At 40.7% G+C, this 25,997-nt stretch overlaps 1 protein-coding gene across 1 annotated transcript in view; it reads left to right on the forward strand.

The window, feature by feature from the left end:
- Nucleotides 1-267: 267 nt before the first annotated feature.
- PIK3R1 (phosphoinositide-3-kinase regulatory subunit 1) overlaps nucleotides 268-25,997 on the forward strand; it is an 83,284-nt gene continuing 57,554 nt past the window's right edge. Inside the window, exons 1-2 of the mRNA XM_065546351.1 lie at nucleotides 268-467; nucleotides 10,617-11,336. Of these exons, the coding sequence (XP_065402423.1) occupies nucleotides 11,003-11,336 (334 nt within the window). The 5' untranslated portion in view covers nucleotides 268-467; nucleotides 10,617-11,002. The remainder of the gene's footprint in view (nucleotides 468-10,616; nucleotides 11,337-25,997) is intronic.

The raw sequence follows: 25,997 nt of genomic DNA on the forward strand, positions 1-25,997 counted from the left end.
GCACTCCGCAGCAGAGGCAGCGCGCAGCACGGCCGCCCGGGGCATCCCCGCGGCTGGGGGCGGAAGGCGAGGGCGGTGGCAGGAAAGGTCCGCCAGGCCGGAGCTCGCTCCCCCCACCGCCGGCCGCCGGCTCGGAGGCCGGAGCTGTGCGGGCGGAAAGGGGCGGAGCCGCGGGCTCTGGTTGGTGTGGGCTCGGGGGCGGGGCGCGCGGGGCCGGGCCGGAGGCGGGGCCAGCGCCGGGCGCTGGAGCTGCGGGCACACGGAGAGGAGTCGCGAGCAGCTGGAGCGGAGTTGGAGGAAGCAGTGGCCGCGGCGAGGGCGGCAGGCTAGCGGTCGGAGACGGCGAGCACAGATCGGGCACGGCCGGCGGGTCGCAGCCGGGCTGGAGGCGCGTCGGAACCGAGCGGGCAGGAGGCCGCCGCTGCAGCGCGGGCCCCGCAGAGGAAGGAAGCCGGCAGGCGGGGGAGGTAGGCAGCGGTGGCCCCGGGTGTGTGTGCTCGGGCGGGGGAGGCGGTGCATGTGTGCGCGGCTGCCGCGGCTCTCTTCCTGTCACTGGCAGCAGCTTCTCCTTCTGCAGAGCTCCGCCGGGGGGAAGCTGGCCGGCCACTGGCCCTCTCCGCCTCCGGCATCTCCTGGCCACCGGACAGCGCTCCCCCGTCGCGCTGCCGGCGTCCTGCGAGATCCCGGCCATCCTGGCTCCCGTTTCCCCTGTCCTCCTGTGAGCTGGTCCTGCACGCCGCCGGTGGCATTTGCCCCCGGAGTTGCCGGCGAGCTCGGGCTTCCCCCCACCCTCCATCATCGCACACTTCCGAGGGTCCCTGCTGTCGCCTTGCTGCAGTTTTCCGCGGCCCCTCACCGGAGGAGAGCGCCCTGGCCGCTGCCTTCGTGTTGCGGGAAGGAGCGCTCCCTTCGCCCGTGGTCCTCCAGCTGCAGCCAGGGTCGCTGCCCCGGCCCTTCCCGGGGCGGGAGAGGCGGCGGTGGTCCGCAGAGCTAGTCCCCTAACCCCCGCCTTCCGAAGTTTGCCGCCCTCCTCTTCCGGGGTGGGGGAAGTGCGCCTCGGGGCGGTTGGTCGCTGGGGCCCTAACTCGGCGTCTAGTGCCAGCCAAGCTTGGGCAGGTTGTTGGAGGCATATTTAGTGGGGTCTTGGAACAGCCCGGAAATCCAGCTTTTTGGAAAGTGGGGCGAGACGGGAGGGACCTGCCCAGCAATATGGAGCCGGCTGGGGAAAGCCAGGGAGCGTGGAACCCGGAGCTAAAATATCGTGGGCAATTCTCTGGAAACCACAGCTCTTACACTAGTGAACTCTAACCACAGCTCTAACCTAAGCTCAGAAACTGCCCCCCAGATCACAAGACAAAGAGAACAGAAAACCTCTGGCCAGGCACTCCTGTACAGAAATACACTTTGGGAACCAGAATTGGAGCCTGAACTGCAAGGGTATACGCAGAATGGCTGTTACATGTTGAATGCAGAATGTATGTCAACTGGATTTGGGGGAATTCTTCTGTTTCCCGGGGCGCTATTAATACCGGAAAGGTCTCACTTCCACCGTTAATCCCTTGAGCTGCAGCGCTGTTGGTGTCTGCTCTTTATTTGGGGGCTTCATGATTTTAGGTTTTTTTTCTGTTCTTTTCCTCTTTGTCAGCCAGTGCAAAGTACCAGTGGATAAAGCAGTTCCGGGTTTTGAATGCAACATAAGATTGTCATTTTGGTGTGATGAGGCTCAAGATTTAGTAATCAGGCGGGATATTCACAGAGCTTATTGGTCAAGGCTTGATGTGGAGTTATATTTTAATACTTCATTAGTTCTGTTACGTTTTGGCAATCTTAAAGATGGTTAGATATTAGGTAGGAAGGGTTGGAATAGGCAGATAGGTTCATTTCTTAAGCAGGCTATTAGAGTATTAGATCGTCACAGTTTGAATTACTAGGAATTTGGTGACTTCTGCACAGAAGGCCACAAGTATCTTTTAACATTGAAAAGGAAGAAAAAGCAACTCACTAGCTATAACTTTTTGACAGATTACACTGTTCTTGAAAAACAGTTTAGAAGCAAGCAGATAATAGTTTTCTTAGGTGCAAAAGTTGAGTAAACTTTGGGAAGCAAATGTTTCTGACCAGTATAAAGAAAATAAGAGTAATGTGGTGTGTGTGTGTGTGCGTGCATGCGTGTGTGCGCGCGCGCGCACGGCTAAAGTTTGGGAAGAAATGTTGGTTCAGAGTAAAGGTTTAAGTTGGAAAGGCCAGAGGATGAGGCTCCCTGCCTTGCACAACTGCTGGGTAATGTCACTGCTTGCCTCTTCAGCTTTTATATGCAGGTCATACTGCTTTTTCCAGAGAAGTGTATATAGATTTTTATGATTGGAAGAAAGTTTAATGTATCTGATACTGGCTTGCAAAGTGTAATGTGCATTTACTTTTAACTTTCATCTTGACTTGGGACCTGTTCTTAGTTGCATAACAGAACTCTGCAGTGTACACACTACTATCTGATGTTTTATCTGCTTTTTTTAATCTGCTTTTTAAAAATGAGTCTTTTCATATCCATGATGCTGTATAGTCAGTGTAAAAAGCATTTTATTTCCCACTTATTAAATGTTTTTTCTTTAGCAATTTTTTGAGTTTAAATGTACTAAGCGCAGGAAATCCTCAGAATAAAGTTAGTTTTGGGAAACAGAAGTGGAATAAGTCATGGGAATACATATTTTGATAATTGACAGTGATGATGGTGATATGCGTTTATCTTCTGGTAATGTCAGTTTCACCTAAAATGATTTTTGAAGGACTTTGAATTGTAAATGCAAACCTACTCAAACTAACCAAAATTTTGTACCGTTAAAAGTGTTGGCCATTTCGTTACATTTTTCCATGAATGTCATGTAATTTTTAGGTTGATATGTTGATTGAAATTTCCTTTTTTCTCTTAGGTCGTTCAGGGGAGTATTGTAAAAAGGCATCCAGTCTGAAAGATTATTCACATGATCATTAAAATAGGAACAATTCTAGTTCAGCTTTTATTGTGTTTGCATTTTGTGATTTGCAAAATGCTTGTTTTATTGAATAAAGAGATGGTGAATGAGCAGGCTGAAAAAAAAATTGATTTTTATGCTCAAGTAGAATATAGCCAGTTGAGATAATGTTTGTGTTGGGTTTTAGAATTCTGTCACGTCAAGGCATACACAATGCAGATGATATTGTATGTTTCATATGGGCTCCTCCAGCTCTCCCTCTTGAAGGGCACAGGGTTTGCAAGTGAAGGTAAGAGAATGAAGCATTTTAATGAAGCCCTGGAAGCCTAGAAAGTTAGTTATCAGTGGAAGGAATTATCAAGTTAGTTTTTACTTTAGAAAGCAGAATATAAATTATATCACAGCTTTTTATCAAAAACCTAGGTTGTAATTAATTTTCAAAGTATTCATGTCATTTACTGCATTTTCCCATGCCTCCTTTACATACACCCTAATGTGATTACTTGCCATGATTCTACCAATACTTGTATGGAGTTACTTGCCTAAAAGACTAGCAATTAATGACCATTTCATGTACATTAAGCCACATGAGCTGAAAAAATAGACTATATAATTACTTATAAACTTGTCTGTTTGGCATTTATTTGTTTAGGTGTTAGGTGTTTGTTTCTTTGAAAGACTGGAGTGATTGTAGTATAGCATTACTAGAAAAAAAAGTCTACTGTAGAAACATCTTTGGAGATTTTATTCTGCTCACATTGTTTTCCTTAAAGTAAATCAAATACATATCCACAGGCACCTGTAGTCAAAATAGTTGTCAGGTTAATGATCATCCAACAGAGTACTGAAGTCACAGGAGTCTGGCCAAAGTGTGAGGAGACTCCACCAGTGGGTACAGTGAGCTAATAAAGCCAAGGCATCTGGGCCAGCCATTCCTTGCCTGTTGTCTTCCTCTCTGGATGTCCCAGTGTCCCAGCCTGGGGTTCTGCCCCAGGATCAAGGGCTGTACCATGAGCTACTTATCTCTACATCCTGGGGATGCGCACACATGGACACATCCCTTGGCCTCTCCCAGGCCTCCTTTGTCCTGACCTCTGCGGAGCCGTCCTCTACCCCAGGTAAGGAGAGAACTACATGGGCAAAGTCCACACTTAGCCTTTATCTATTTACTCCAAAAGGGGTTTAAGACAGCAGGGAGTTTTATTTTAGTTACATTCAGGATTCATTTAGAACTGTTTGCGAGTTAAGAGGCAATGCAGAAGAAAATTCCTCACAAATGTTTGTTCCTCTGTTAAATCTGAATTGTATAAATGACAGTAGGTGACATTCAATACTAATAGAAATAACAGTAATATCATAGTTGCAGTTTACTAGCTATGTAACTTTAGGCAAAGTATTTAACTTTTATCTGCTTGTTTTCTCATCTGTAAAATGGGGATAATAGTTGTACTTAGAGTGGTTGTAATGATTAAATGAGTTGATATATGTACAACTCTGAGAACTTCGTGCCTGGCACATAGTAAGTACTATGTTGGCATTAATTATCCTAAGCTCCTATTATCAAGTATGGAGCTAAGTGTCATTTTGTTAATCCTCATAGTGACTCTGTGAGGTGTAGGTTTGCTTGATAAAACTGTGCCACAGAGAGGTTTAAGTAACTTTCCTGAGGTTACATATTTAGGTACTGATTGGGGCAGCTGCTTGAATCTGAGGCTCAGTGTTCATACTAACCTTGCCAAGAAGTTTACAGAATAGCATCTTTTTTTTTTTCAAAAAAAGAAAGACTTAAAATCATCCCCTTCAGTCTTCTCATTCCTGCCCCCTCAGGTCCTCTCCATTGTGAGGATGCAGAGAACCGGAATGGTCAGCCTCATGGCCTTTTCTGGGTGATAGGATCTGTCCCTCAGGTCCCAGAAGCTACGTCACCCTTTCTCCCAGCCTCCGCGTAATGGCTACTGCGTTCCAAAGCGTTGCCATCACCTGGGCCAGGGTCATTCCTCTGTGTCTCCTGCAGTGCCTTCCCATCATGTTGGCTGCTTTCTGAAGAGCCCTGTCTCCTTGTTGTGTTACCTGGGCTTGTGCTACCTGTTCTCCTCTCCCTCGCCCCATAAACACAACACCAAAAGGGCTTGTAGGTGAGAATTACAGCCTATACACCCTATTTACCCACACCACACACCCAGCCCTGAGCATGGCAGCATGCAACACATTCTGTTTAGTTGGTTGGTTTGGAAATGAATTTGATGTCTATTATTTGGGGTTAATCTAAGGCCATTATTTTCATTTTATTTTAATTGATATAAAATCCACATACCATAAAATTCACCCAAGTTCATCATTTCAAATTGAAGGCAATTTATTATGTTTACTAGGTGCTATGGGTTGAATGTGTCTTCCAAAACTTACATGTTGGAAATGTAATCCCTAATGCAATGGTGTTGGGAGGTGGGGCCTAATAGGAGGCTGTGCTCTCATGAATGGATTAATGTCATTATGGCAAGAGTAGCTTAGTTATCTTGGGAATGGGCTTGCTATAAACTCGAGTTTGGCCCCATCTTGCTGTCTTGCCCTTGCAAGAGGAGGGAGGACGAAGGCCTTCACCAGATGCCAGTGCCGTGCTCTTGGACTTTCCAGCCTCTAGAACCAAATATACTTCTGTTGTTTATAAATTATCCAGTCTCAGGAATTCCATTATAACAACACAAAATGGACTAGGATATTTTAATTTTGTTCAGCTTGATTTTCATGATTTCTGGGACACCATGATTTGGAAGGTAAAACATTTTTAAATAATGATTTTTTAAAAGACTGTATGAATTTAGGTGAGGAACTTGACCTAGACTCTGAGCTAGCACACTGAAGTTAGAAAGACGGAATGTAGAGAGATATGGGCTGTGGGCCCAGAAATCCTTCCATACTCTCCTGCCTTGGTTGAAGACCCATTTTGCTCTACCATCCAATGCCAAACTTTTAATTTCATTGGGAGATAGAATCACATGACTTGGATATATTCTTGATCAATTTAATGTGATTTAGAAATATCCTGTATTCCTGCCTCTCCATCACGTTTTCCAGATTCTTGCCATTTCTAAAGGGGGAATGGAGTAACTCAACAAAGTCAGAGAGGGTTTTTTGTTTGGGTCTTTGCCAAAATGCCTATAGGTTAGAGGGTTACACACAAAATCTACTTTACAGCAGTTGTACTTTAAGTAGCTTTGGATTGCTACTTGTCAAACATCAGAAACAATTTCATTTTGGGGAATAGAAAGAGAATTGCTCTCTATCTTAACAGGGACAGAAAATATGCTTCTGATTAATGGGATTGCAGGCAGTCATTAGAAGGATTGAAAGACTGGAGAAAAATTCCTTAAAATTTTGAACTGTTGCATATGATATTGTATAAGAGTAAGTTAGTTTACTTGTTCGTAGGATTCCTTTATACCCTTTGTTATAATAACTTATGCATGCACTAGCTTGGAGCCTATATCAAAAAACTGCCTTGGTTATTTGAAAATATTACATTGTAGATAATGTTATCTACATATAAAAAACCTTTGCTATGTGAATAATCATGTCACAACTGGGTGAAAATCGTTCAGTGGACAGGTATATGTAGCGAAAGAGAATGGAGGCATACTAGAGTGAATCTGAGGAAAAATCCTGTTGATCTGGATAGTTTAGGCTCCAGGTCCATCTCGGTGCAGGGGGTTGGTTACACAGGTATTGCCAAATACCTCAAGCTGCTGGGTGCAGTACTGTGAAGAATTTGAGGATGAGAGAAAAGAGGACTTCCCAGTCCTCTAAATGTAACAGTCCTTGTGGCAGTGCCATATCCCCCCAGGTAGGAGCTGAGTTGTTGGAAATTTTTCAGTGGAGGGGCCTGGGATAGTGGCAGGAGGCAGAGGTGCTAAGAAGGATACAGGTGGCAGAAGCTAAACTCATAGAGCAGAAATAGGCAGGATTCCAGAAGTGGGCAGCCTTCCAGAAGTGGTGTGCCCAGTATTCTTTTATTCACTAGTTTATGGACTTCTTTGGCAGGGACACATTTTAATGAAGTCTCTTTGGAAGAAAATTTGCATGGCTGAGATGCTGGGTTTTGGAGTTGATGGAACTGCTGCCGAGTTAAAATAGCTTTTTTGTGTGTGCAGGTAGTGTTAAAGAGCCACATACACTATCAGTAAAGCCGCTGTCTGAGAGAGTTGAAGAGGCACACAGACAGTTAAGGTTAATCGGAGTGATCAGCCTGTGTAGGCCAGGAATCTGCATCATTGACACCAAAGCAAGTTGAGTTCAGGCAGTAGAGGCTAGAGGTGTTAAAAATGGGACTTACAGAGTCAGACTGCCTGGATCTGAATTCTAGTTCCTCTTCACAATTGCTGAGTATTATCATGACAGAGATACTCTCTGTCCTATGTTAAGTGAGACTACTGATAGTACCTGTTTTTATATAGTTATCTACACACACACACATATATGACTATATATATATAGTCAGCATCATCATATCATCTAATACTAATTGGAGCTATATGTGTACAAACTCAATCATCATCGTCATCACCCAATGCTTAACTGGAGCTTTAATCCCCATTCAATCCTCAAGAATGACAGACATCAAAATGGACATGGCAGTCAGGAGAAAGTGTACAATGTGCAAAAGAGTAGGGGTGGCTGCCTTCTCTATCTAGCTAAGGGCTCTCTACACCTTATCACCTTGTGGTCCTGTCCCCACCCCAATGACTTGTCTGCTCTCTTTTTTTTTAAAAAAAACAACATTGCCCTCAGACCACTTAATTGACACTGACTAGTGGCTGGCCTTGAATTAATGTCTGCATCAATGGGTGGATGCCCTGTTTGTATCCGTCTTGCTGGCCTTGCTTTGGGATCTCAGAAGACAGAAATGGTGTGTTCTATTTACAATCTTAGAGTCATAGAAGATTTGTGGTTCTTTTTATCAGATGAGGACCCAGAGTTCTGCACAGGGTTCTTCTTACACACAAAGTAAGGTTCTTCTTACAGGTGGCAAGGGAGGGAGAGTTTGTAGAGACCTTTAGTTCTCTGTCACTTCTGACAGGGATTGCCTCTCTAGTGTCTAGCCTCTAAAAAGTCATCATGTTCCTTAGGTTTCTATTTCCCTTTGCACAAATTTAGCCTCAGGCAGAGTCAAGCACAGCTTTTCGGTTTGTAAAACCTTGACAAGACCTGGAGCCTTTTTTTAATACAGAGCCCCCTGGCAAGGAACAGCTTCAGAGGTAAGCTGTGGGCAGGGGCTTGCTTGATGGTTCCTGGGGGATTGAAGATGGCGGAGAGTTTGTTCATTATACTTCCCATTCTATTAGGAATCCCACCAAACTGGCCCACTGGGTGGCTGGAATAAAGGAAGTGCTAGGAAGCAGCTGGCATAAAGATCTACCCAGCCTACTGGTTGAGGATTTTTTTTTTTTCCCCTAAAAGACATACATTGCCAGGAAAAGCTAACAAAAATTTCAAGGCAGATTTGGAGGAATTAAATTATTCTTAGGCATATTGCCTGGTTTCTAAGCATTTAGGGATATGTAAATGTTCGTGTTCTTTAGAGGTCTGTGTCTCTTTTGTACAGAGTACATTAGTACTAAAAATGAGATTTGCTAGTTCTACATTTTCATGTGAATTTATGCAGTGAATATTCAATTTGATTCTGGATCTTTCAAAAGGAAAGGCTTTCTTTAAACAAATAATATGGCTTATTTTTCTGATATGCTCTACTGGTTTCTTTAATTCTTTTCTCCGACAACTGAAATGCAGAGTAGAGTACTGTCCCCAATTGATATTCTTGTTCCACAAAGACTTCCAGTGTTTGTTTTTGCTTCTTTTAATATGTAACTCTCCTAAGTGTGTTATTGTATTACAGCTAAGAGGCTTTAACCATGTAAAGTTGAATACTTTACACTTCTGAATGCCAACATAACAATTAATCTGTGATTAGATTTTGCTTCTTAAGATGCCTCCACTGACGAGTGCCTATAATATTAAACTTCTAAAGTGTTCCACTCTTTAAAACTTATAAAAGCTCTCTTTGATATAGCCCACTGAAATTGTGTGGCTATTGTTTTTATTGCTTTATTGTGCAGCCAGCTTAACTGAAACCTTTGGGTGACTTTTACTCTTTATAATAAAGATAACATTGAGAAATGCCTGGAGTACAAAGTGTATATGTGTACATGCCGTTCTCAGCCATCTACTCTGACTTAGTAACTCTCTAATTCCCTTGCCTCCACTATGTTTAAGAACAAAAAAGAAGAACACCTCCATTTCCCATTTCCTCCATCAAGCTCTCTTTATAGAGTGATCTGCAGCAGCCGTTGCTACTTCCTCTCTGATATTTTTGAACTCCTTAAGACGTTCTTACTGTCCTCACTACTGGACTGGAATCTGTGTGATGATTCCATCATGGGCGAAGCCCCACATTATTTCGCCTTGACTCAGTCTCTCCTGTCTGGATGCCGTTGTAGGATTTAGTCTTAGGGATCACATTTTCCTACGTGAACTCTTCTTCCTTGTTTTTGGGACGTTGTCTGTAAACCTTGACTTTCCCTCCTCAGTTACATACATTGAACTTCACTATTTGGCCCTTGGATCATTTTTTTTTCTTTTTAACTTTTAATTTGTCCTTGTGAGCGCTTCCATTCCATTGAGTTCAGCCTTGCCTAATTGTGGCTGATTGCCAAGTCCCTAGTGTGTTTCCTCTTCTGAATCACAGACCAGGGTTTTATCAGCCGCTAGCACACTTGCACAGGGGCGCCCAGAATCACCGTCAGCACATCAGGTCACCTGGCTTCTCTTTGCCTGATAGTGCTACAAACTCTCATTCACGCAGGATCAGGCGTCCTTTGCTCCTCTCGTTCTCGCCCCACATTTAAGCATTTGCCACATCCCACATGTTCTTTCTCTGCAGTGTTTATTTCACTCCTCCCCTTTCCACACCTGCTGCCACCTCGGTTTGTGTCCTCACTGCCTCTTGGCCAGACCTCTGCAACATACCTTTCTCACACATTGTGGTTAGACTGATATTCCTCAAGTGCACCTCTGATCCTATTGCTCACTTTTCACCAAGCCCTTTCAGTGTTCCACATGGTGGACTGAATCACTCACAAACTCAGCATGGGCGTGCATGATGTCCTACAGCCCCTACCTAAATCTCTAACCCCAATCCCACTGCTCCCTCTTTGGCTTCAGACTGCCTGTTCTAGCTCTTCTCAGAATATGACATTTTCTTAGTCACTTCTGTAACTAGCATCTCACCACATATTCCGTTCTGTCTTCAGATTCCTGCAGTTAGTGTGCTTTCTCCCTCGTTTGAACCCTGTAGTGTTTAGTTTCTGCCTCTCTTATGACATGTACTAGTGTTGTGGCTCTTTGTGTACTAGTCTTATCGCTGAGACATTGCCTCATGCCGACACTCCTCCCCTCTGCCCCCGCCCAGTGTTCTTAGAAGGCAGCGACTGCCTTACTAATCTTTGTTGTGTATATTGTGTCAAGCAATAGCACACTGGCCTGTGTCTGTCTGCCAAATCGATTAAGTACTTGTTGAATGGAAGTAGAAATTCCAAGTAATACAGATGGCAAAGTGTGGTGTTCATTCTTAAGTCTCGTTTTTTTCATTCCTAGGTGAAGCTCGTGTGTGGAGTGCCACGGTACAATCAGACGACAGATGGACAGTGTGACAAAAGTGTCAGAAAGGATTGGGCCTCGCTGTGAGAGTCAGCCTGGATTCAAAGTGTTGACAAGTTGCTGAAAAGGAAGCCAGTGGGAGGACTGTGGCACGCAGAGGAAGTGGAGCCCTGTCTTCGGTCACACCATTGATGGAGGACAGATGGACAGCCGTATGGCCAGTCACCTCTCCTCTTAAACCTTTGGAGAGTGGTCCTTTGTCCTCTGCTGGACACATAATAGGAATTCTAACACACTGTCTGAATTCACTTTTCATAAAAACGTAAAATCAGACTGCTCTGTACAGCCAGGCTCAACTGTTGTATGGTAGCAGATTTGCAAACATGAGTGCTGAGGGGTACCAGTACAGAGCGCTGTATGATTATAAAAAAGAAAGAGAAGAAGATATTGACTTGCACTTGGGTGACATATTGACTGTGAATAAAGGGTCCTTAGTAGCTCTTGGATTCAGTGATGGACAGGAAGCCAGGCCTGAAGAAATTGGCTGGTTAAATGGCTATAATGAAACCACAGGGGAAAGGGGGGACTTTCCGGGAACTTATGTAGAATATATTGGAAGGAAAAAAATCTCGCCTCCCACGCCAAAGCCCCGGCCGCCTCGGCCTCTTCCTGTTGCACCAGGTTCTTCGAAAACTGAAGCAGATGTTGAACAACAAGGTCAGTATTGATAAGTGGTTGCTTAATGACTCCCTTTCTTTTTCTTTTTAAGGAAAAGTCTTAAGTTTGGGTTGAGTTGTTATGTTCTGGGCAGAAGTTATCTTGGCAACTGCACCTGAATTGATGTGTGGTGCAAAAAAGCTTGGTCAGTCATTACACAACTAGAAATTTGTGTTTTTGACACCCAAAGGAAATTCTCATTAGAGCATTTCAGAATTCAGATTTTCAGATTAAGAGTGGTCAAGGGGTATAATGCAAATATTCCAAAATCCAGAACAACATGAAATCTACAACACTTCTGGTTCAAGGCATTTCAGATAAGGAATACTCAACCTGTGTATATCTAATAATAATTTTGGGAAAGTGGAGGGTAAGTCTAATGTAAGTATGTTTAACATGATTTGTATGGAAAAATAGAGAGAGTAATAGAATGACCACAGAACTCAGCTGAGAAGAAACCATTGTTTTTATAACCCGGTATCTACCTCTTGGTTTCCTCTCCAGGATCGCTGTGGGCAAAGCTGAAACCCAATCCTATAGTTAGTATAAAAGTAAAGGGATTTCACTTCCTTTGTGGGTAGTGTCATTTGTAGCATTAATGCCTATAGTCTGGTTCACCTTCATGAGGGGAAAAAACATTCACTGAATACTTTTCTTAAATGGAAACCACCTTCATTCAAAAACCACTTATTGCTTATTGGAGATGGTCCATACTTGCGCTTCGGGCACAACTGTGTCTTTAAGGTTTATCTTCTGTTTGGTTTCACACAGAGACAAGCCTTATGCTCAGCTTTAGTGTTATCAGCTTTGTCAAATACCGGTTTCCTCACTAGTAAATCACATGCATTTTTCTTTTTTCTCTTGTAGTCTTTTTTCTTAGGATCTAAGAAGGGAATGGGAAGGAATGTTTAAGATGGGTGGGCCTAACTGCAGTAGTTATATATTGAGGAGACCTGACTGGCATCACAGGATATTTCTGGAAGAGATTCTGGTACCATTAATAAGGTGTTATGCCTTCTTTAATGTTGCCTTTTTCTAACACAAGTGAATAAGACAATGAGAACCGAGAAACAGAATGCAAGGGTAAGAGCTGCCTTTCAGTACTGAGTAATAATAGATTGGGAATATTGTGTTAAAGTCAAGGAATTTATTAATGATACCTGAAGGGAAGCCCTTTTCTTTCCCACACCCAGCCCAGAAGGGATACTTATTTCATAAATGTTACACTTTATAATGTTCAAATAATATCTTTTATTATATTGTTCAAAAGCCAAAGTTAATTTTGCTTTGCAGATGAATCAAAAAACCATGACTCTCCACACATACATAAGTGATTTTGTCAACCATTGCAGCACTTAGCAGATTGAAGATACATATGTATAATCGTTTTTCTCCACCAAGTTATATATTTTTCACCTTTTATTTTTTTAAGTTAAAAACATGTTCTTCAGTAGGCTAATTCAAAAGAAAAAGTGATTTAATTTTTCCCAGAATACAGAGCTTTACAGAATCATAAAAATATCTCAGTTGAATTGGAGAAGATTATTTACAAGGTGGAATAAGGGCACCTTGTCAAGAATAGTTACAAAACAATTTTGTAAAAGCAGTCTTTCAGCAAAATTGCATTTGATAATTGCTATCAGGTGTAAGTTTCTTTGGATATGGTGTACAGAAAAGCAAGTCTTTCCTTATAGAAAAAATCATTTTCTCTTTTTATATCCTAAACTATTTTATAATGCTTCCTTTCTCATGTAATGTGATGACAATTGAGATTTTTAGCAGCTTTTCCATTTTTCTTTAATACATGGAAAGGTGGAGTGAAATGAAAATTTTTAGCAGAATTCAAGAAAGAGACCCATGATAATGGCATAAAAGTATTAGAGCCTGAATATAAATGAGAAATTAGGAATAACTGAAAGGTTGAAAAGAGAGTGGGCGGGGGGGCCATGTGGGGAGTATAATACTAAACATTCAATTTTCTAGAAATGTTGGTCTTGTATTCTCGTTTAAATATTCCTACGAAGTGCGAATTCAATAGCTGCTATGAGTTGCATGTTGAATTGATATGGAAAGTAGTTATAAGGATAAATGGTATATGTTGGAACGTATGAGACTGGTTTCTTTTGCCTCCGTTTGTATTTCTTTGAAAAGCTTTTGCAGTGACAAATTGTATGAAGGCAAGAAATGATAGTTCTGTTCTGTTCTTACTGTAATTGAATTCTTTAGTTCTTTTTTTTTTTTTTTTCCTTTTAACACCCTCCACCTCCACCTGACTTAGCCAGTTTTTCATGTTATGCTGTGTTTATTGCTTTTAGAAGGTTATTCCTCACCAATCCCCCGCCCCAGGTCTAGGATTTGTTTTGTGGACTTGGCACACCTCATTAATGGGCAGCAGGGTAGATAGACGGTGTGAGGACAGCCTGCATGCCAATCGTGTGTCTGTGTCCTGCTGAGCCTTGCTATCCTCTCTGTTTTTGAAAGGAAGTTGTCATTAGACTCTGGCCAAAAGTACATTCTGTGAGAGATTCCTCCCTGTACGATAGAGTCTTACTTTTCTACTTTGCTTGTATGTTCTTGGAAATAAAGCTGTGACGTTTTACTTTTTGAGAGAAAGAGTCAGAAACCCTTAGGAAATCTTATATACGGCGCTGTACTTTCTTCCAATACATTTTGCATGCAGTTTTTTAGGAAGCCCTGGCATATAGATTGAATGAATTGTTCTAATTGGATAATCTTGGATGTTTTGGGACTTAAATACATTTAGTAAGCATGGCCCAAGTCCTTATTTTGCGCTAGAAAGCAAAGATAAAAGATGAAATTAAGACTCAAGAGCCAGCGTGCCCTGAGATGCTCTCTTATGCCTCTCTTCCACCTTAGAGCTGTGCTTTGTCCCCTCTGCTTGGACAGCTCTTCCCCTAGACATCTGAGACTGACCCACTCTCACTTCTCTGCTCAAATCTTTCTTCTCATGGAGTCTGACTCTACTCACGATATTCCATGCTGGGACCTACCTCTCTGCTTTTGCAAATCATTGATTATTTAACCCATGATATCACTTACCTATTATGTTTATTGTTCATTGACTGTTCCCTCTGTTAGATTTTTAAGCTCCATAAGGGGAGGGATCTTTGTGGTCATCCATTATCCTAAGTATCTAGGACAGTGTGGTAGGTTCCCAGTATGCTGGTAAACATGGGCTGCTGCAGCTCATCATCTAACTATTTCACTTTCTGCATTGCTTTTGAAATTGACCACGTGCTCTGAATGTCATGTGCAATCATACAAAGCTTAATGGCCCATCTTGTTTTAGAAAATAACAGCTTATTTGTTATCCACATCCTCCACATCTGAGGCATTCTGCCTTGGCCTTCACCATTGCCTGCTATGTCTCCAGAACTCTTCATTTTCTTCCCAGGGCCTGGGACAGGTAGTTCTGCTGGTGGGAAAGTGGGTTAAGCTGATAGTGCCTTCAGTCACTTAAGTCAAGTGGGTAGAGGGTCTGTCATGGCCAGCGAGTATCCTCAGGGCAAATTCTGTGCCCTTTCTCCCATCCTTTTATCTCCTTCCCTTTGCATGGGGGCTAAAATTGCCAATATGATGATGACATTTCATTTTTCTAGAAACCAGTAGAGCCCTATGTTACGTTCTTTGGAGAGAACCTCTTCCATGTTTTGTTTGGATAAAGAGTGTGCTGGGTGTACAAGGTGGGTGTTACATGCTCTTGGGTGAGGCAGCTATTGAAAGGCAATCTTCTGGCTTAGGCTGCTCAGATCCTGGCATCCCGTCGCGCTACACACAACCCCATTCAGCCAGGGTCCTATATTTTCTCTTGTACACAAGGAAATGAGTTGATGGAAAGTGGGGATCTAGGGATATGGGAATAAAAATATATTCCTCTGTCATATGTAAGCCATACCAGTGAGGCTATTTCTCAGGACAGTGGTTTTAACTCATACTTTGAGATCCTTTAATTAAAATCATGCTAATGCAGAATATTTAGACGAGTGAGTCTGTGCCCATGTTAGTTTGTGGAGTGTACTGAAACCTGCTAGCATAAGAGATTACTTACTGCATCTCCACCTCCATCCTGACCTACACAACCCTCCCTGGCTCCTCCTGCAGACTCTGACAGTGGATTTCAGCTGGTTTCAAACGTAAGACATAAAGCGTGCATTTGGCATGGCTTATGTTAAGTTTTGATCAAAATCGCTTCTAAACAGAAAAAAAAGGCCGCCATTGGCGTTGGTTTTCATGGTTTCCCGAGGCATGTTATTGTTACATTTTTCACATTCAGCATTCAAGTGTCCCTTCATGGTTGTTGTTCCCTGTCCAGAAAGCAGGGCTGCAATAAATCACAGACGTTGATACACTGTACAGAGGTCACAGAAAATAGTGACCTGATCCAAAATTACACACCTCTGCTGAGCCCGTTGGTCATAACCTACTGCTGTCTCCTTGAGGCAAATAGTGCTTGTGCAAGTTATTTGCTTTGCTTCACAAATTCCTGCCTTTATGAATTCTGTTTTCTTTCAGAATATACTTTCTCATAACATTCTTCACCTTCCTTCCTACTTAAATAAGCCTTTGCTGTGAACTTGGAGGTTTGTCTTGTTAACCCCAAGTGATGGGGAAAATCACCCAATTTATGGTGCTGACTGCTCGTTCTGCATCTATCAACCACTTTGTTTTTGCAAGAAAGTTGTGTCAGTTACAGGATCTTAGAAGATAAGGGCCTTTGAGCTCTGTCTCTAACTTCTGACCAACCAGAAAAGTTCATCAGGACATTATGGAGATTTCTACCCAGGCATAAAAATTTAAGTGTTGGCCCTCTGTGTTTCAATAGGAAATGAAATATATTTCTAAAAGACGTAATGAATATAATTGATTAAAGAGTGTGTCTGGAAAAAACAAATGTGCTAATTATTTTGAATAAAATCAAATTAGCCTAACCACTTATCTTAGGGTCAGAGAATATGTCATTTGCATATTAAATTACGTATTGCAACACGGTTCACCCTCTCATGAGCGTTTATTTATATTCTCATTACATTTTTGATTTTTTAAAAACATGTTTTCTGTTAATTTTAGTTATTTTGTTTCCCTAAAAATGTATGAGTGAAAGGAAAGTAGCTCTAATTAACAATTTGTGTATCCATGGTTTTTTTGAAAATGAAATTGACAAAAAGAGGATTCTCACCTTTATTGCTTTTTAGCAGGAGGGTTCTGATCCTGAGCTGGCCTGACCACTTGAGGAATTCACAGGCACGCTCTGAGGGGCCCGAGAGTAGGGAGGCTCTCTCGCCCAGAGAGGAGAGGAAGGCATTTCTCCCTCCTTCCCCCAGTCTGTTATTTGAAGGGAATTACTAGAACTTCTCTCCTAGAGCTGTGGTGACAGTTAAGTCCAAGCTTGCAGAATAAGACATTATTTGAGGGGAAGCTTTCTGCCAGGTGTCCGTTTCTGCCTCCGTCCTTTAGAATGTTTGTTCAGATGCTTTTGTTAAGGCTTCTAACTCTATACACTTCTTCCTGTGTTCTTTTTTCAAAAACGGGAAAAGGGTCCAGTGTCCTTATATGTACATCCTAAGTGAAGCCCTCACACACCTCTGATTCAAATAGGAGTTATTTAACTAGAGGGAGCATATTTTGTTTTGTGGCAACTAAGTGAATGTTGATATTCGAATACAATTTTCTTTGTTATAAATATGGAACTCTCTTTAACTTGTCAATAGATCTTTGATAAATTTGATGTCAGTCTTCTCTGGTTTCTAGATGAATGCATCTTTGTCTGCAAGAAGAGATGTTCTGATTAGTAAGAATTTCTTCTCTGAGTTAGAAAAAAAAATTAGAAATTCTGAAATTCAACAACAAATGGTGACTTACATCTGCTAAGTAGCACCCAAAAAGGGGAGAATTTTTCACCTATGGCAAATAAGAGTGCCAAATATGACATTATTTGCATATCTATGTTTTGATTAGTAAAAACCAAACAGATGTTAGTACAGCTGGCTCTTGCCTATATGTGTATCTTTGTTGCTAACAAATTTCCATGGGGAAGGATGTAACATTGGTCTGAAGGCTCAGATAGGAGAAAATAACGTGGTGTGATAGCTTGAAATGAGAAGCATAATTGCATGATGGATTATATCTGAATGTTTTGAGGTCTTGAGTTTATACCATTCAATATCAAAGCAGTCCTTAGGCTTTCAATAGAGGAGGACACGTGGAGGGGGATGAAGCGAACTAGAAGTGGGCTTTATTTCAATTACTTGGGTGTAGTGTACCTAAAATGTCAAGTTGTTTAACAAAATATCAGACTACTTTATAAATGTGTTATTCCTTCTTACCAATTTATGTAAAGGACCACGATATTTTATTTTTACTATGAAAATTCCATGCAGTATACAGTGAGTAGAATTATTGTAGTAGAAACATTGTTAAAATATAACTTTGAATTAAAAACAAAACATGGTATACATTGTTATATAATGGATAATGTAGTGTATACATTGTTAAAATATATCCTTGTAGTTAAAAACAACACAAATTAGCTGCAAATCTTTGTTTAATTAAATTATGTATGCAGAACTTTCTCCCAAAGACTTTATACCACCTAAAGCATGGCTGTGATTTTCAGGAATACCCTCTCTGGACTGTTTCTTGCATGGAGGTGTTTGCAATGTATTTGTATTCATCTATCTCTCTATTCTCAGTTGGTAGATTATGTAATGCCTATAGATTATTCTGTCCTGTCACAGTTTGATTGATATTGAAGTTATAACTGTGAATTTATTATAGTGTATTGCAGGAGCCGTAATTTGATGATCAAATCTGATATCCAAGAGAGTAAAGAATATAGACATAAGTGAAATATAAATCTGTGACATATTATTTGAATCAGAAATTCCACATTGCTTTGCTTTCTATAAATTCCTTAACCTTCTAGTTCCAGTGTTCTCTAATTATAAGATGAAAAGCTAAATGCTGTCTCTTTCGAGTTTTGGCAGAGTTTTTGTTTCAATCCTTCTCTTCCTAATCAGAAGAATTGTCGGAGAAATAAGACCCAGAAAAATTGATTCTCACTAGTAGTGTTTCCCCAATAATGCAACCCAGAAGCCCTGTATATGAGAATAAGGGAATGCAGTGAGAGGATTTATGCAGAGAAGCAGCCTATGATGGTTGGAAAGATAGACTTACATGACCTCATTGCACGATCTGATTGGAGACTGATCCATGGATTGTATGGGATTATTGCTTATGAAAGTGCCTACCTGGTATCAAGTTTTTGCAAATGCACGTGGTGTATGGTTTTAAGATATGTTTCACCAGTGTGAATATTTAGGTTCTACCTCTGTTGGTGGGCAGTTAGCAATTGCTGGTATCTAAACTGGTTTGAAACTTACTGCCTCCTTTGAACGGCATCTGTGCAGTAGAGCTAAACTCGTTGACATGATCTGTGCTCAGAGTTCCTACAGATTTGTTTCATACATATTTGTTAAATTTTGCAAGGTAAGTAGAGAATGATGGTTATAACATTTTGTTTATTCAGACCCCTCTAAATCTACCTAAGAGGTAACACATTAGCATAGACATTAGACAAGGCTGCATTGTGAAGTCAGAGTGACTGTCTGGGGTTGTCATTGTCATCTTCCAAGCTTTCTCCTAAAGAAGAAAATTGACATAATGCTGTTAGACTCGGCACATGAGACCAGTGCCACAGCAAGCACTGGTTCCAGCCTGCTACTGGTTTTTTGGTAAAATGCAGTTTTCAGAATTACTCAAGGGCATTAATAAGATTAATTTTTATGATATTAGATATAGTATGTTAACTTTTTAGCTATTGTTAGTCTTAAACACTGATGGTTTTATTTTTATTCTATTTAAAAGAATAATTTTTGAGGCCAGTTGCAGTGGCTCACACCTGTAACCCCAGCATTTTGGGAGGCCAAGGTGGGCGGATCACTTGAGGTCAGGAGATCAAAACCAGCTTGGCCAATATGGTGAAACCCCATCTCTACTAAAAATACAAAAATTAGCTGGGTGTGATGGTGCATGCCTGTAATCCCAGCTACTAGGGAGGCTGAGGCAGGAGAATCACTTGAATCTGGGAGGCGGAGGTTGCAGTGAGCCGAGGTTGTGCCACTACACTTCAGCCTGGGTGACAGAGTGAGACTATCTCTAAATAAATACATAAATAAATAATAAAAATAATTTTCAATGCTTAAGAATTTTTTTATCAGTAAACAGTGCATTTGAAATTATTTTTTTTTTGCATTCTTGTGTCCCAACTATAGAAATATAGCTGAATATTTGTGGCATCATTAATGCATAATTTCAAAGCATTTTACACATTGTTAACTTAAATCTTACCATGTTCTTTCAGGTAGCAAAAAGTAAGTTTGTTTATTATTTATTCAGAAGTATTTGAAGAAGTTACAACAAGATGATTTTATTGCTAAATAATAAGGAATATCTGTGGAGTACCAAGGAATGAGATATAATGAATTTGGTTAGAGTATATCAAAGTGCATATTATAGTTTTTGTCTCACACTTCCCTGTGGGTCTGTTTAACTGTTGAAAATGTCTTCTTCAAAATGAACCTTAAACATTTGCAAATTTAGTCTTTGCTAATTATTCTGCCAGGCTTTTTTTTTTTTTTTTTTTGAGAGTCTTGCTCTGTCGCACAGGCTGGAGTGCAGTGGCTCAGTCTCAGCTGACTGCAACCTCTGCCTCCTGGGTTCAAGCAGTTCACCAGCCTCAGCCTCCTGAGTAGCTGGGACTACAGGCGCCCGCCACCACACCTGGCTAATTTTTGTATTTTTAGTAGAGACAGAGTTTCACCATATTGGTCAGGCTGGTCTCGAACTCCTAACCTCGGGAGATCCACCCGCCTCGGCCTCCCAGAGTGCTGGGATTAGCAGTGCAAGCCACCACGCTGGCCCTGCCAGACATTTTATAGATATTTTTCATCTGACCCTCACAACCACCCTGCAAAGATGGCATATTATGACCATTTTTGAGATTTAAAAACTGAAGGTCATGTGATTGTGTAAATATTTAAAAAGAAAAGGGACTTCTTAGTGATGGTGCATTCACAAGATTCAAGAACATTTTGGGCAAGTCAGGCAGTCGTGGGGATTGCCTTAAGCAGTCCCTTGTGAAGTTATCGGTAATTGAATTCTGCTTTTTGGGTGGTCTTCAATTATGCCTGCTCTATCTGTTAAGTTTCACTAGCTATTACATTCATACAACTCCAGAAATTTACCTCCAATTTATATGTGACTTACAACATTTTCTTATGTCTGGTAAGTATTGGAAAGGATTGAATTACAAAGAGACGGATAAGGCCATGAAGCTAAGACAAAGTTTTGGGTATATGCATGTAAATGCAATTTTTCTCAGGAAGAAATACACCATGATCAGATAACTCAAAAGTTTTATAACCTTGATAAATAGATTTACCTTCATTTCTGTTGTTTCTGAAGAAGTTAAATGTCTGCTTTAAATGTTTCCCTGCACTTCAGGTTTTCTTATTTCAGACTCATTATATCATTTTGATTAAAATGGAGCACAGATTGGAGTTATACTTGCTTAAAAGCCAAAAACTTGAGGGTATCCAGCATAAGAATTGTGTGTTTTGGCCTGTGGATAGCAGCTGCTTGAAATCCATAAAAACAAGAAACTTGAAATTGACTCAGATAAATCTGAAGTCTTGTACCTGAATTATGTCAAGGTTAGCAGTAAAAGCCATTTTAAAAGACTGAGTACAAATTGCCAAATTCCTTTGAATGCCAAACCGTATTTCTCAGGAAAGTCGGCCACTGCCAAATTTATAACATTTGTGTTTCTGTTACTTGAATTCCAAGGGCAGAGGGGTGGATGAGGGGGGTAAGTGAAAGGCACAGGTGAATTTTATTTTCAGGTGTCTAATAGGACAGTGTGACATTGCCCAGAGATCGTCTCTCAAAGGTAGTGAGTGCCAGCAGAACTTCCTGAATGCATTTATTTTTGCTTATTTACTTATTTTCTCATTGAATTAAAAAAACCTTTAAAAAATGTTCTCTGAGTTAAAAAGGCCTCTGGCTGGTAGTCCTGAGACAGCTTCTTGAGAGTCTCCAAGAGAGCCTCTTCTCACTACAGTCCCGAAGAGGACAGGAAGAAAAAAAAATTATTCTGAATACATAAAACTAGAATTAGTGGGGAGAAATGCATACTGTAAACTCAACAGAACCAGGGTTAAAAAATATAGGATAAGTTTTGACTACCTAAAAATAGCAGGGCAGACCCATCTCCTCCCTAATTCTGTCCATAATTCAGAAAGGGCACAGGGAACTATCCTCAGGAATGCTCTTACCCCCTCTTCCTTGTCCTCTCCGACAAAGCCTTTCTAATCAGTAGGAGGTTACAACTCAGAAAATAACCAGAGAGAGCTGGAATGGTAAGTTAGGGGCTATTACTGTTGTATCCTGAGAATCCTGATCCGTGAAAATAAAGTGCTGAAGGTGGGGTAGAGTTAGAAAGACCTGTGTTCATGGAGGGTTTTGAGTATTACAGGCTCTCCATCCCTCAGAGCATCAGAAAGCCAGGCGGCGAACGCAGGAGATTTTTCTCTCAGGCTAATCAAAATCATGTTGAAATGAAAACCACTTTGGAATTGGCCTGTTCATCTCAACCTGCCAACTAACTGTAGGCCTGATACCAGCACCCAAGTGGATCCCTTGGCTCACAGCAGTCACCAGTCATGGGTAGATCTTTCCTTATTTAGTGATAAACAGGAAAAACCTAACCAAGCCTACTGAAGCATGTCCATCTATAAAAGAAAAAGGGAGATCGTATTGGAGATTTGGAAGAACAGTAGACCTCCAGAACTGATTTATTACAATTTACTTCTGTTATAATATTTCAGCTTATTATTATGATTTATTTCTGTCCCTCATGAAAGGGACAGAAAGTAGTCAGACGGTTATGAGCTGAAAAGACAGTAGTATGGGATGAAATCAGAGTGAAACAATAAAAAAAAGACTAAGTTAAAAATGTAATAGCGGCCGGGCGCGGTGGCTCAAGCCTGTAATCCCAGCACTTTGGGAGGCCGAGGCGGCCGGATCACAAGGTCAGGAGATCGAGACCACAGTGAAACCCCGTCTCTACTAAAAATACAAAAAATTAGCCGGGCGCGGTGGCGGGCGCCTGTAGTCCCAGCTACTCAGGAGGCTGAGGCAGGAGAATGGCGGGAACCCGGGAGGCGGAGCTTGCAGTGAGCCGAGATCGCGCCATTGCACTCCAGCCTGGGCAACAGCGTGAGACTCCGTCTCCAAAAAAAAAAAAAAAAAAAAAAAAAAAAAAAAAAAATGTAATAGCATATTAAAATTCATGTTTTGAGGGGGTAATGAGCTGAAAATAAAGTCTGTGTTGTGAAGGAGAAACAAGATAAGGCTCTTTCAGAATGCAAAGGATAAAAACATAAAAGGGAGAAGATATATGGAGAGAATATCTAACAGGAGAGAATTACAAGTGTTGATAAACGGGAAACCACATCAAGTGAAATAGAACAACATCATTGTAATAAGTTTTCACGCATGCGTGCAGATTTGAAAGTGTTCCCCATATTTTTCATGTGAAATCAATGAAAAATATGTTTGGGCATTTCTTTTTAAGAATAATGTTAAAGTACCTTGCCAAAATATCTGGCAAGATATTTGCTACCAGGGAACAAAGATGTTTTTCTTCTCCTGTCTGGCAATAAATGCCAAAAAAATAGTGCATTGATTTCAGTCGAGTTTTGAGGAGAAAAGATGGTGACTTAAGAACTTACTGAGCTTCCTCCTTGTATTTTATGTGGAAAGGCAATTGAGAGGCATTCGCTGATCAGCGGGAGCTCAGGAAAGATACACTGAACCTCTTGTTCACGTGGGAGGACCTAAAGGTTGCCTTTTTATTGTTAAGCTTTATAATTTAAAAAGGTATAAATTTAAAAGTAATTCATTTTGGTTACCTTAAAAAGTAATTATCAAAATAAAACTATAAAGTATATATCTTCTAAGCACGTAGAAATATATATTCCAAAAGACAGGTAACAAAGAATAAAAATATTACAGGGAAAATGTTTACTGTATATGAATAAGAAATACAGACTTAAACATATGTATGTTCGTATATACACATATATACACATAAAATTGGCCATATACATGTATTTATGTGTTCAACACACACATTCTTTTTCAGGTACTGCACTAACCTTTTATTCCATTGACTTGTTACTTTTCCTAAGAACTCTATGACACTGGCCTTATTATACCTGTTTTAAAGATAAACAAGTGTACTTAGATGATGGCCCAAGGTCACACAGCTAGTGGAGGAGCTGAGATTTGACCCCAAACAGTCCGACTGTTGACCCAATGCTCTTAAGCAACTGTGCAATACAGCGAAAGGGCCGGCGGGGGTTAATGTTCACACTGCTTCATGCTGCTGACTTCTGACCAGCCACAGGGCACCCTGGAGCCAAAGGCAGATGACTCCCTGGCTTGCCAGTGACGTATGATGCGGTCTGATATGACAAAGTGAGTTAAGCAAGCAGATTTTTCCTCTCGGGAAACACACCCAAGAACAACTAAAAAGAATAAAGCAGATGTGTGAGTTACTGTCCTTACAGCAAAAGAACCTCATCAGAACCACAGGCTGGAAAGAGGTGATTACTTTTAAAGGGCAGTTCATTCCTTCTGCGTGTTGGAACCTGTGGCTCTTAACTGGCTAAAATTTTAACCTTCAGTTGGCCCTCACTTGGCTTGTACTTCTTAATGTTGTAGATAACATTATAGATTTATATAATATTCAACTTTTATATATATTATGTATAAATGTTTATGTATAAATATGTATTTGTATTTGTATATGATATATAGTAAGTGTTATATTTAAACCATCATATAGAAAAGCCATTATTGGGTACACTGTACAAATCTGCCTTTATAATTGAGCGTGCTGTTTCACTAAAAGCAGCTTTAGAGAAAGGACTGAAAGCTAGCTCTAACTTGCTACTTCACTAGCCTTCATTGTTTGGATTGGCGTTACATGCACAGTTATATTGTAACTGTCACTTGTGGTCTAATCTTCCCCTTAGGGGAAACTTGAGAAACCTGGTCAGCTTTAACATTTAGAGGAAGTTTAAACATATTGGACCATAACATTCACAGTTGTTTAACCGAAACTCCAGTTCTTGTCAGACCACATCTCTGCAGCCCTTCTGTGATTGGAATCATCTAACTTTGGCCCTCACTAAGGAAAAATTTGACAAGATGCAAAAAAATGTTTACTCTTGTTTTCTTTGCCAGGAACCTGAGTCTGTGCAGCAGACTCTGAGACCTCTTTGCCTACCCCAAATAAGTGAATTGTCAGATTCAACTAAGTGAATTGCCACTGTAACTGTTTTTTATTCCCATAACTGCTTTCGGTGAATTCCAACCTAGTTGTTACATCCCTTTAATATTTTGGGTAATTATGTTCTTTAAGAATGAAAATATTTTTTCCTTCCTTCCTTTCTTCTTTCCTTCCTCGTTTTGTTATAGTCTAGCTGTGAGACCAGTTGCCCTTCATATATTCTAGAAGAGAATGATGGGGTGAGTTTCACAGTGATCTTTTTCCAAAATGCAAAACCACTGTCACTCCACCTCCCAGGCAACCCCACTCATTCTATTTTCTAGAACACATTTAAAATATAGTTGAGGGTTTTGCTTAGATGATGATGAGTCCCTTGATTCAGTGGACTCCTAAGGGACCATCTTTCACCAGCACTAAATGCTGTTTAGTTCACATATTGAAATGTTTTAAATTATAACTTAGCAATTGTAAGTAGTAATCTTCAGATTATATTGTCTCACATTTAATGTATAATTTCCTAAGAGAAGGAAATGGTCCTGGTGGGGGTTAATAGTTATAGTAACTATTAATAATACTGATGACTACTAGTTAATAGTAATTAAAGCCTCCTAAAATGAGAGGGAAAAAAATCTTTTGTTTATAAGGGTTAAAAAGAAGAGTTGATACTTAATATTTTTAGTAAAATCCCAGTGCATGTTTGATTAATTTTGTTACTTTATTCCGGGCATATAGTTGAATAATTACCTGAATTTTTGATTTGCTGAAAAGGTGGTAGTTGCAATTTTTTTTTTTTTTACATTACTGTTTTTAGTTCATTACATCTAGATGCTACATTTTCCTTTTCTTAAATACAAGCAAGATAAAATGTTTTACCTCTGAGATGAAAAATTTGAAATTTCTTCAATGTGACTCCTTACTAACACAATTGCAAGCACGCATTGAACGTTTGCTTTGTGCCAGGCACCGCGTGCTGTGTGCTCTACCTACCTAATCTCACTTAGTCCACTTAGTCCTATTTGCAGGTTGAGGCTTAGAAAGAAAAAGAAACTTGCCCAGAGTCCAACACTAGTAGCTGGTAAAGAGCGGGTCTTTGCATTAGCCTTTCTCACTTCAGGATGGGTTCTTCCCAGCACCACACTGTACCACGCTCAAGACGAGTTGCAGGAGGAAAGGAACCTCTGGCAGTATTAACTAAATCTTAGCAAGTAGTTGCCTGTAAATTGTAGACTTTTAAATACAATCTCACATTTCTATGATCTTTATCCAGACACCAGTTACCTTCAAAC

The sequence above is a fragment of the Macaca fascicularis genome, chromosome 6 (assembly GCF_037993035.2).
Source record: "Macaca fascicularis isolate 582-1 chromosome 6, T2T-MFA8v1.1".
NCBI classification, from domain to species: domain Eukaryota; kingdom Metazoa; phylum Chordata; class Mammalia; order Primates; family Cercopithecidae; genus Macaca; species Macaca fascicularis.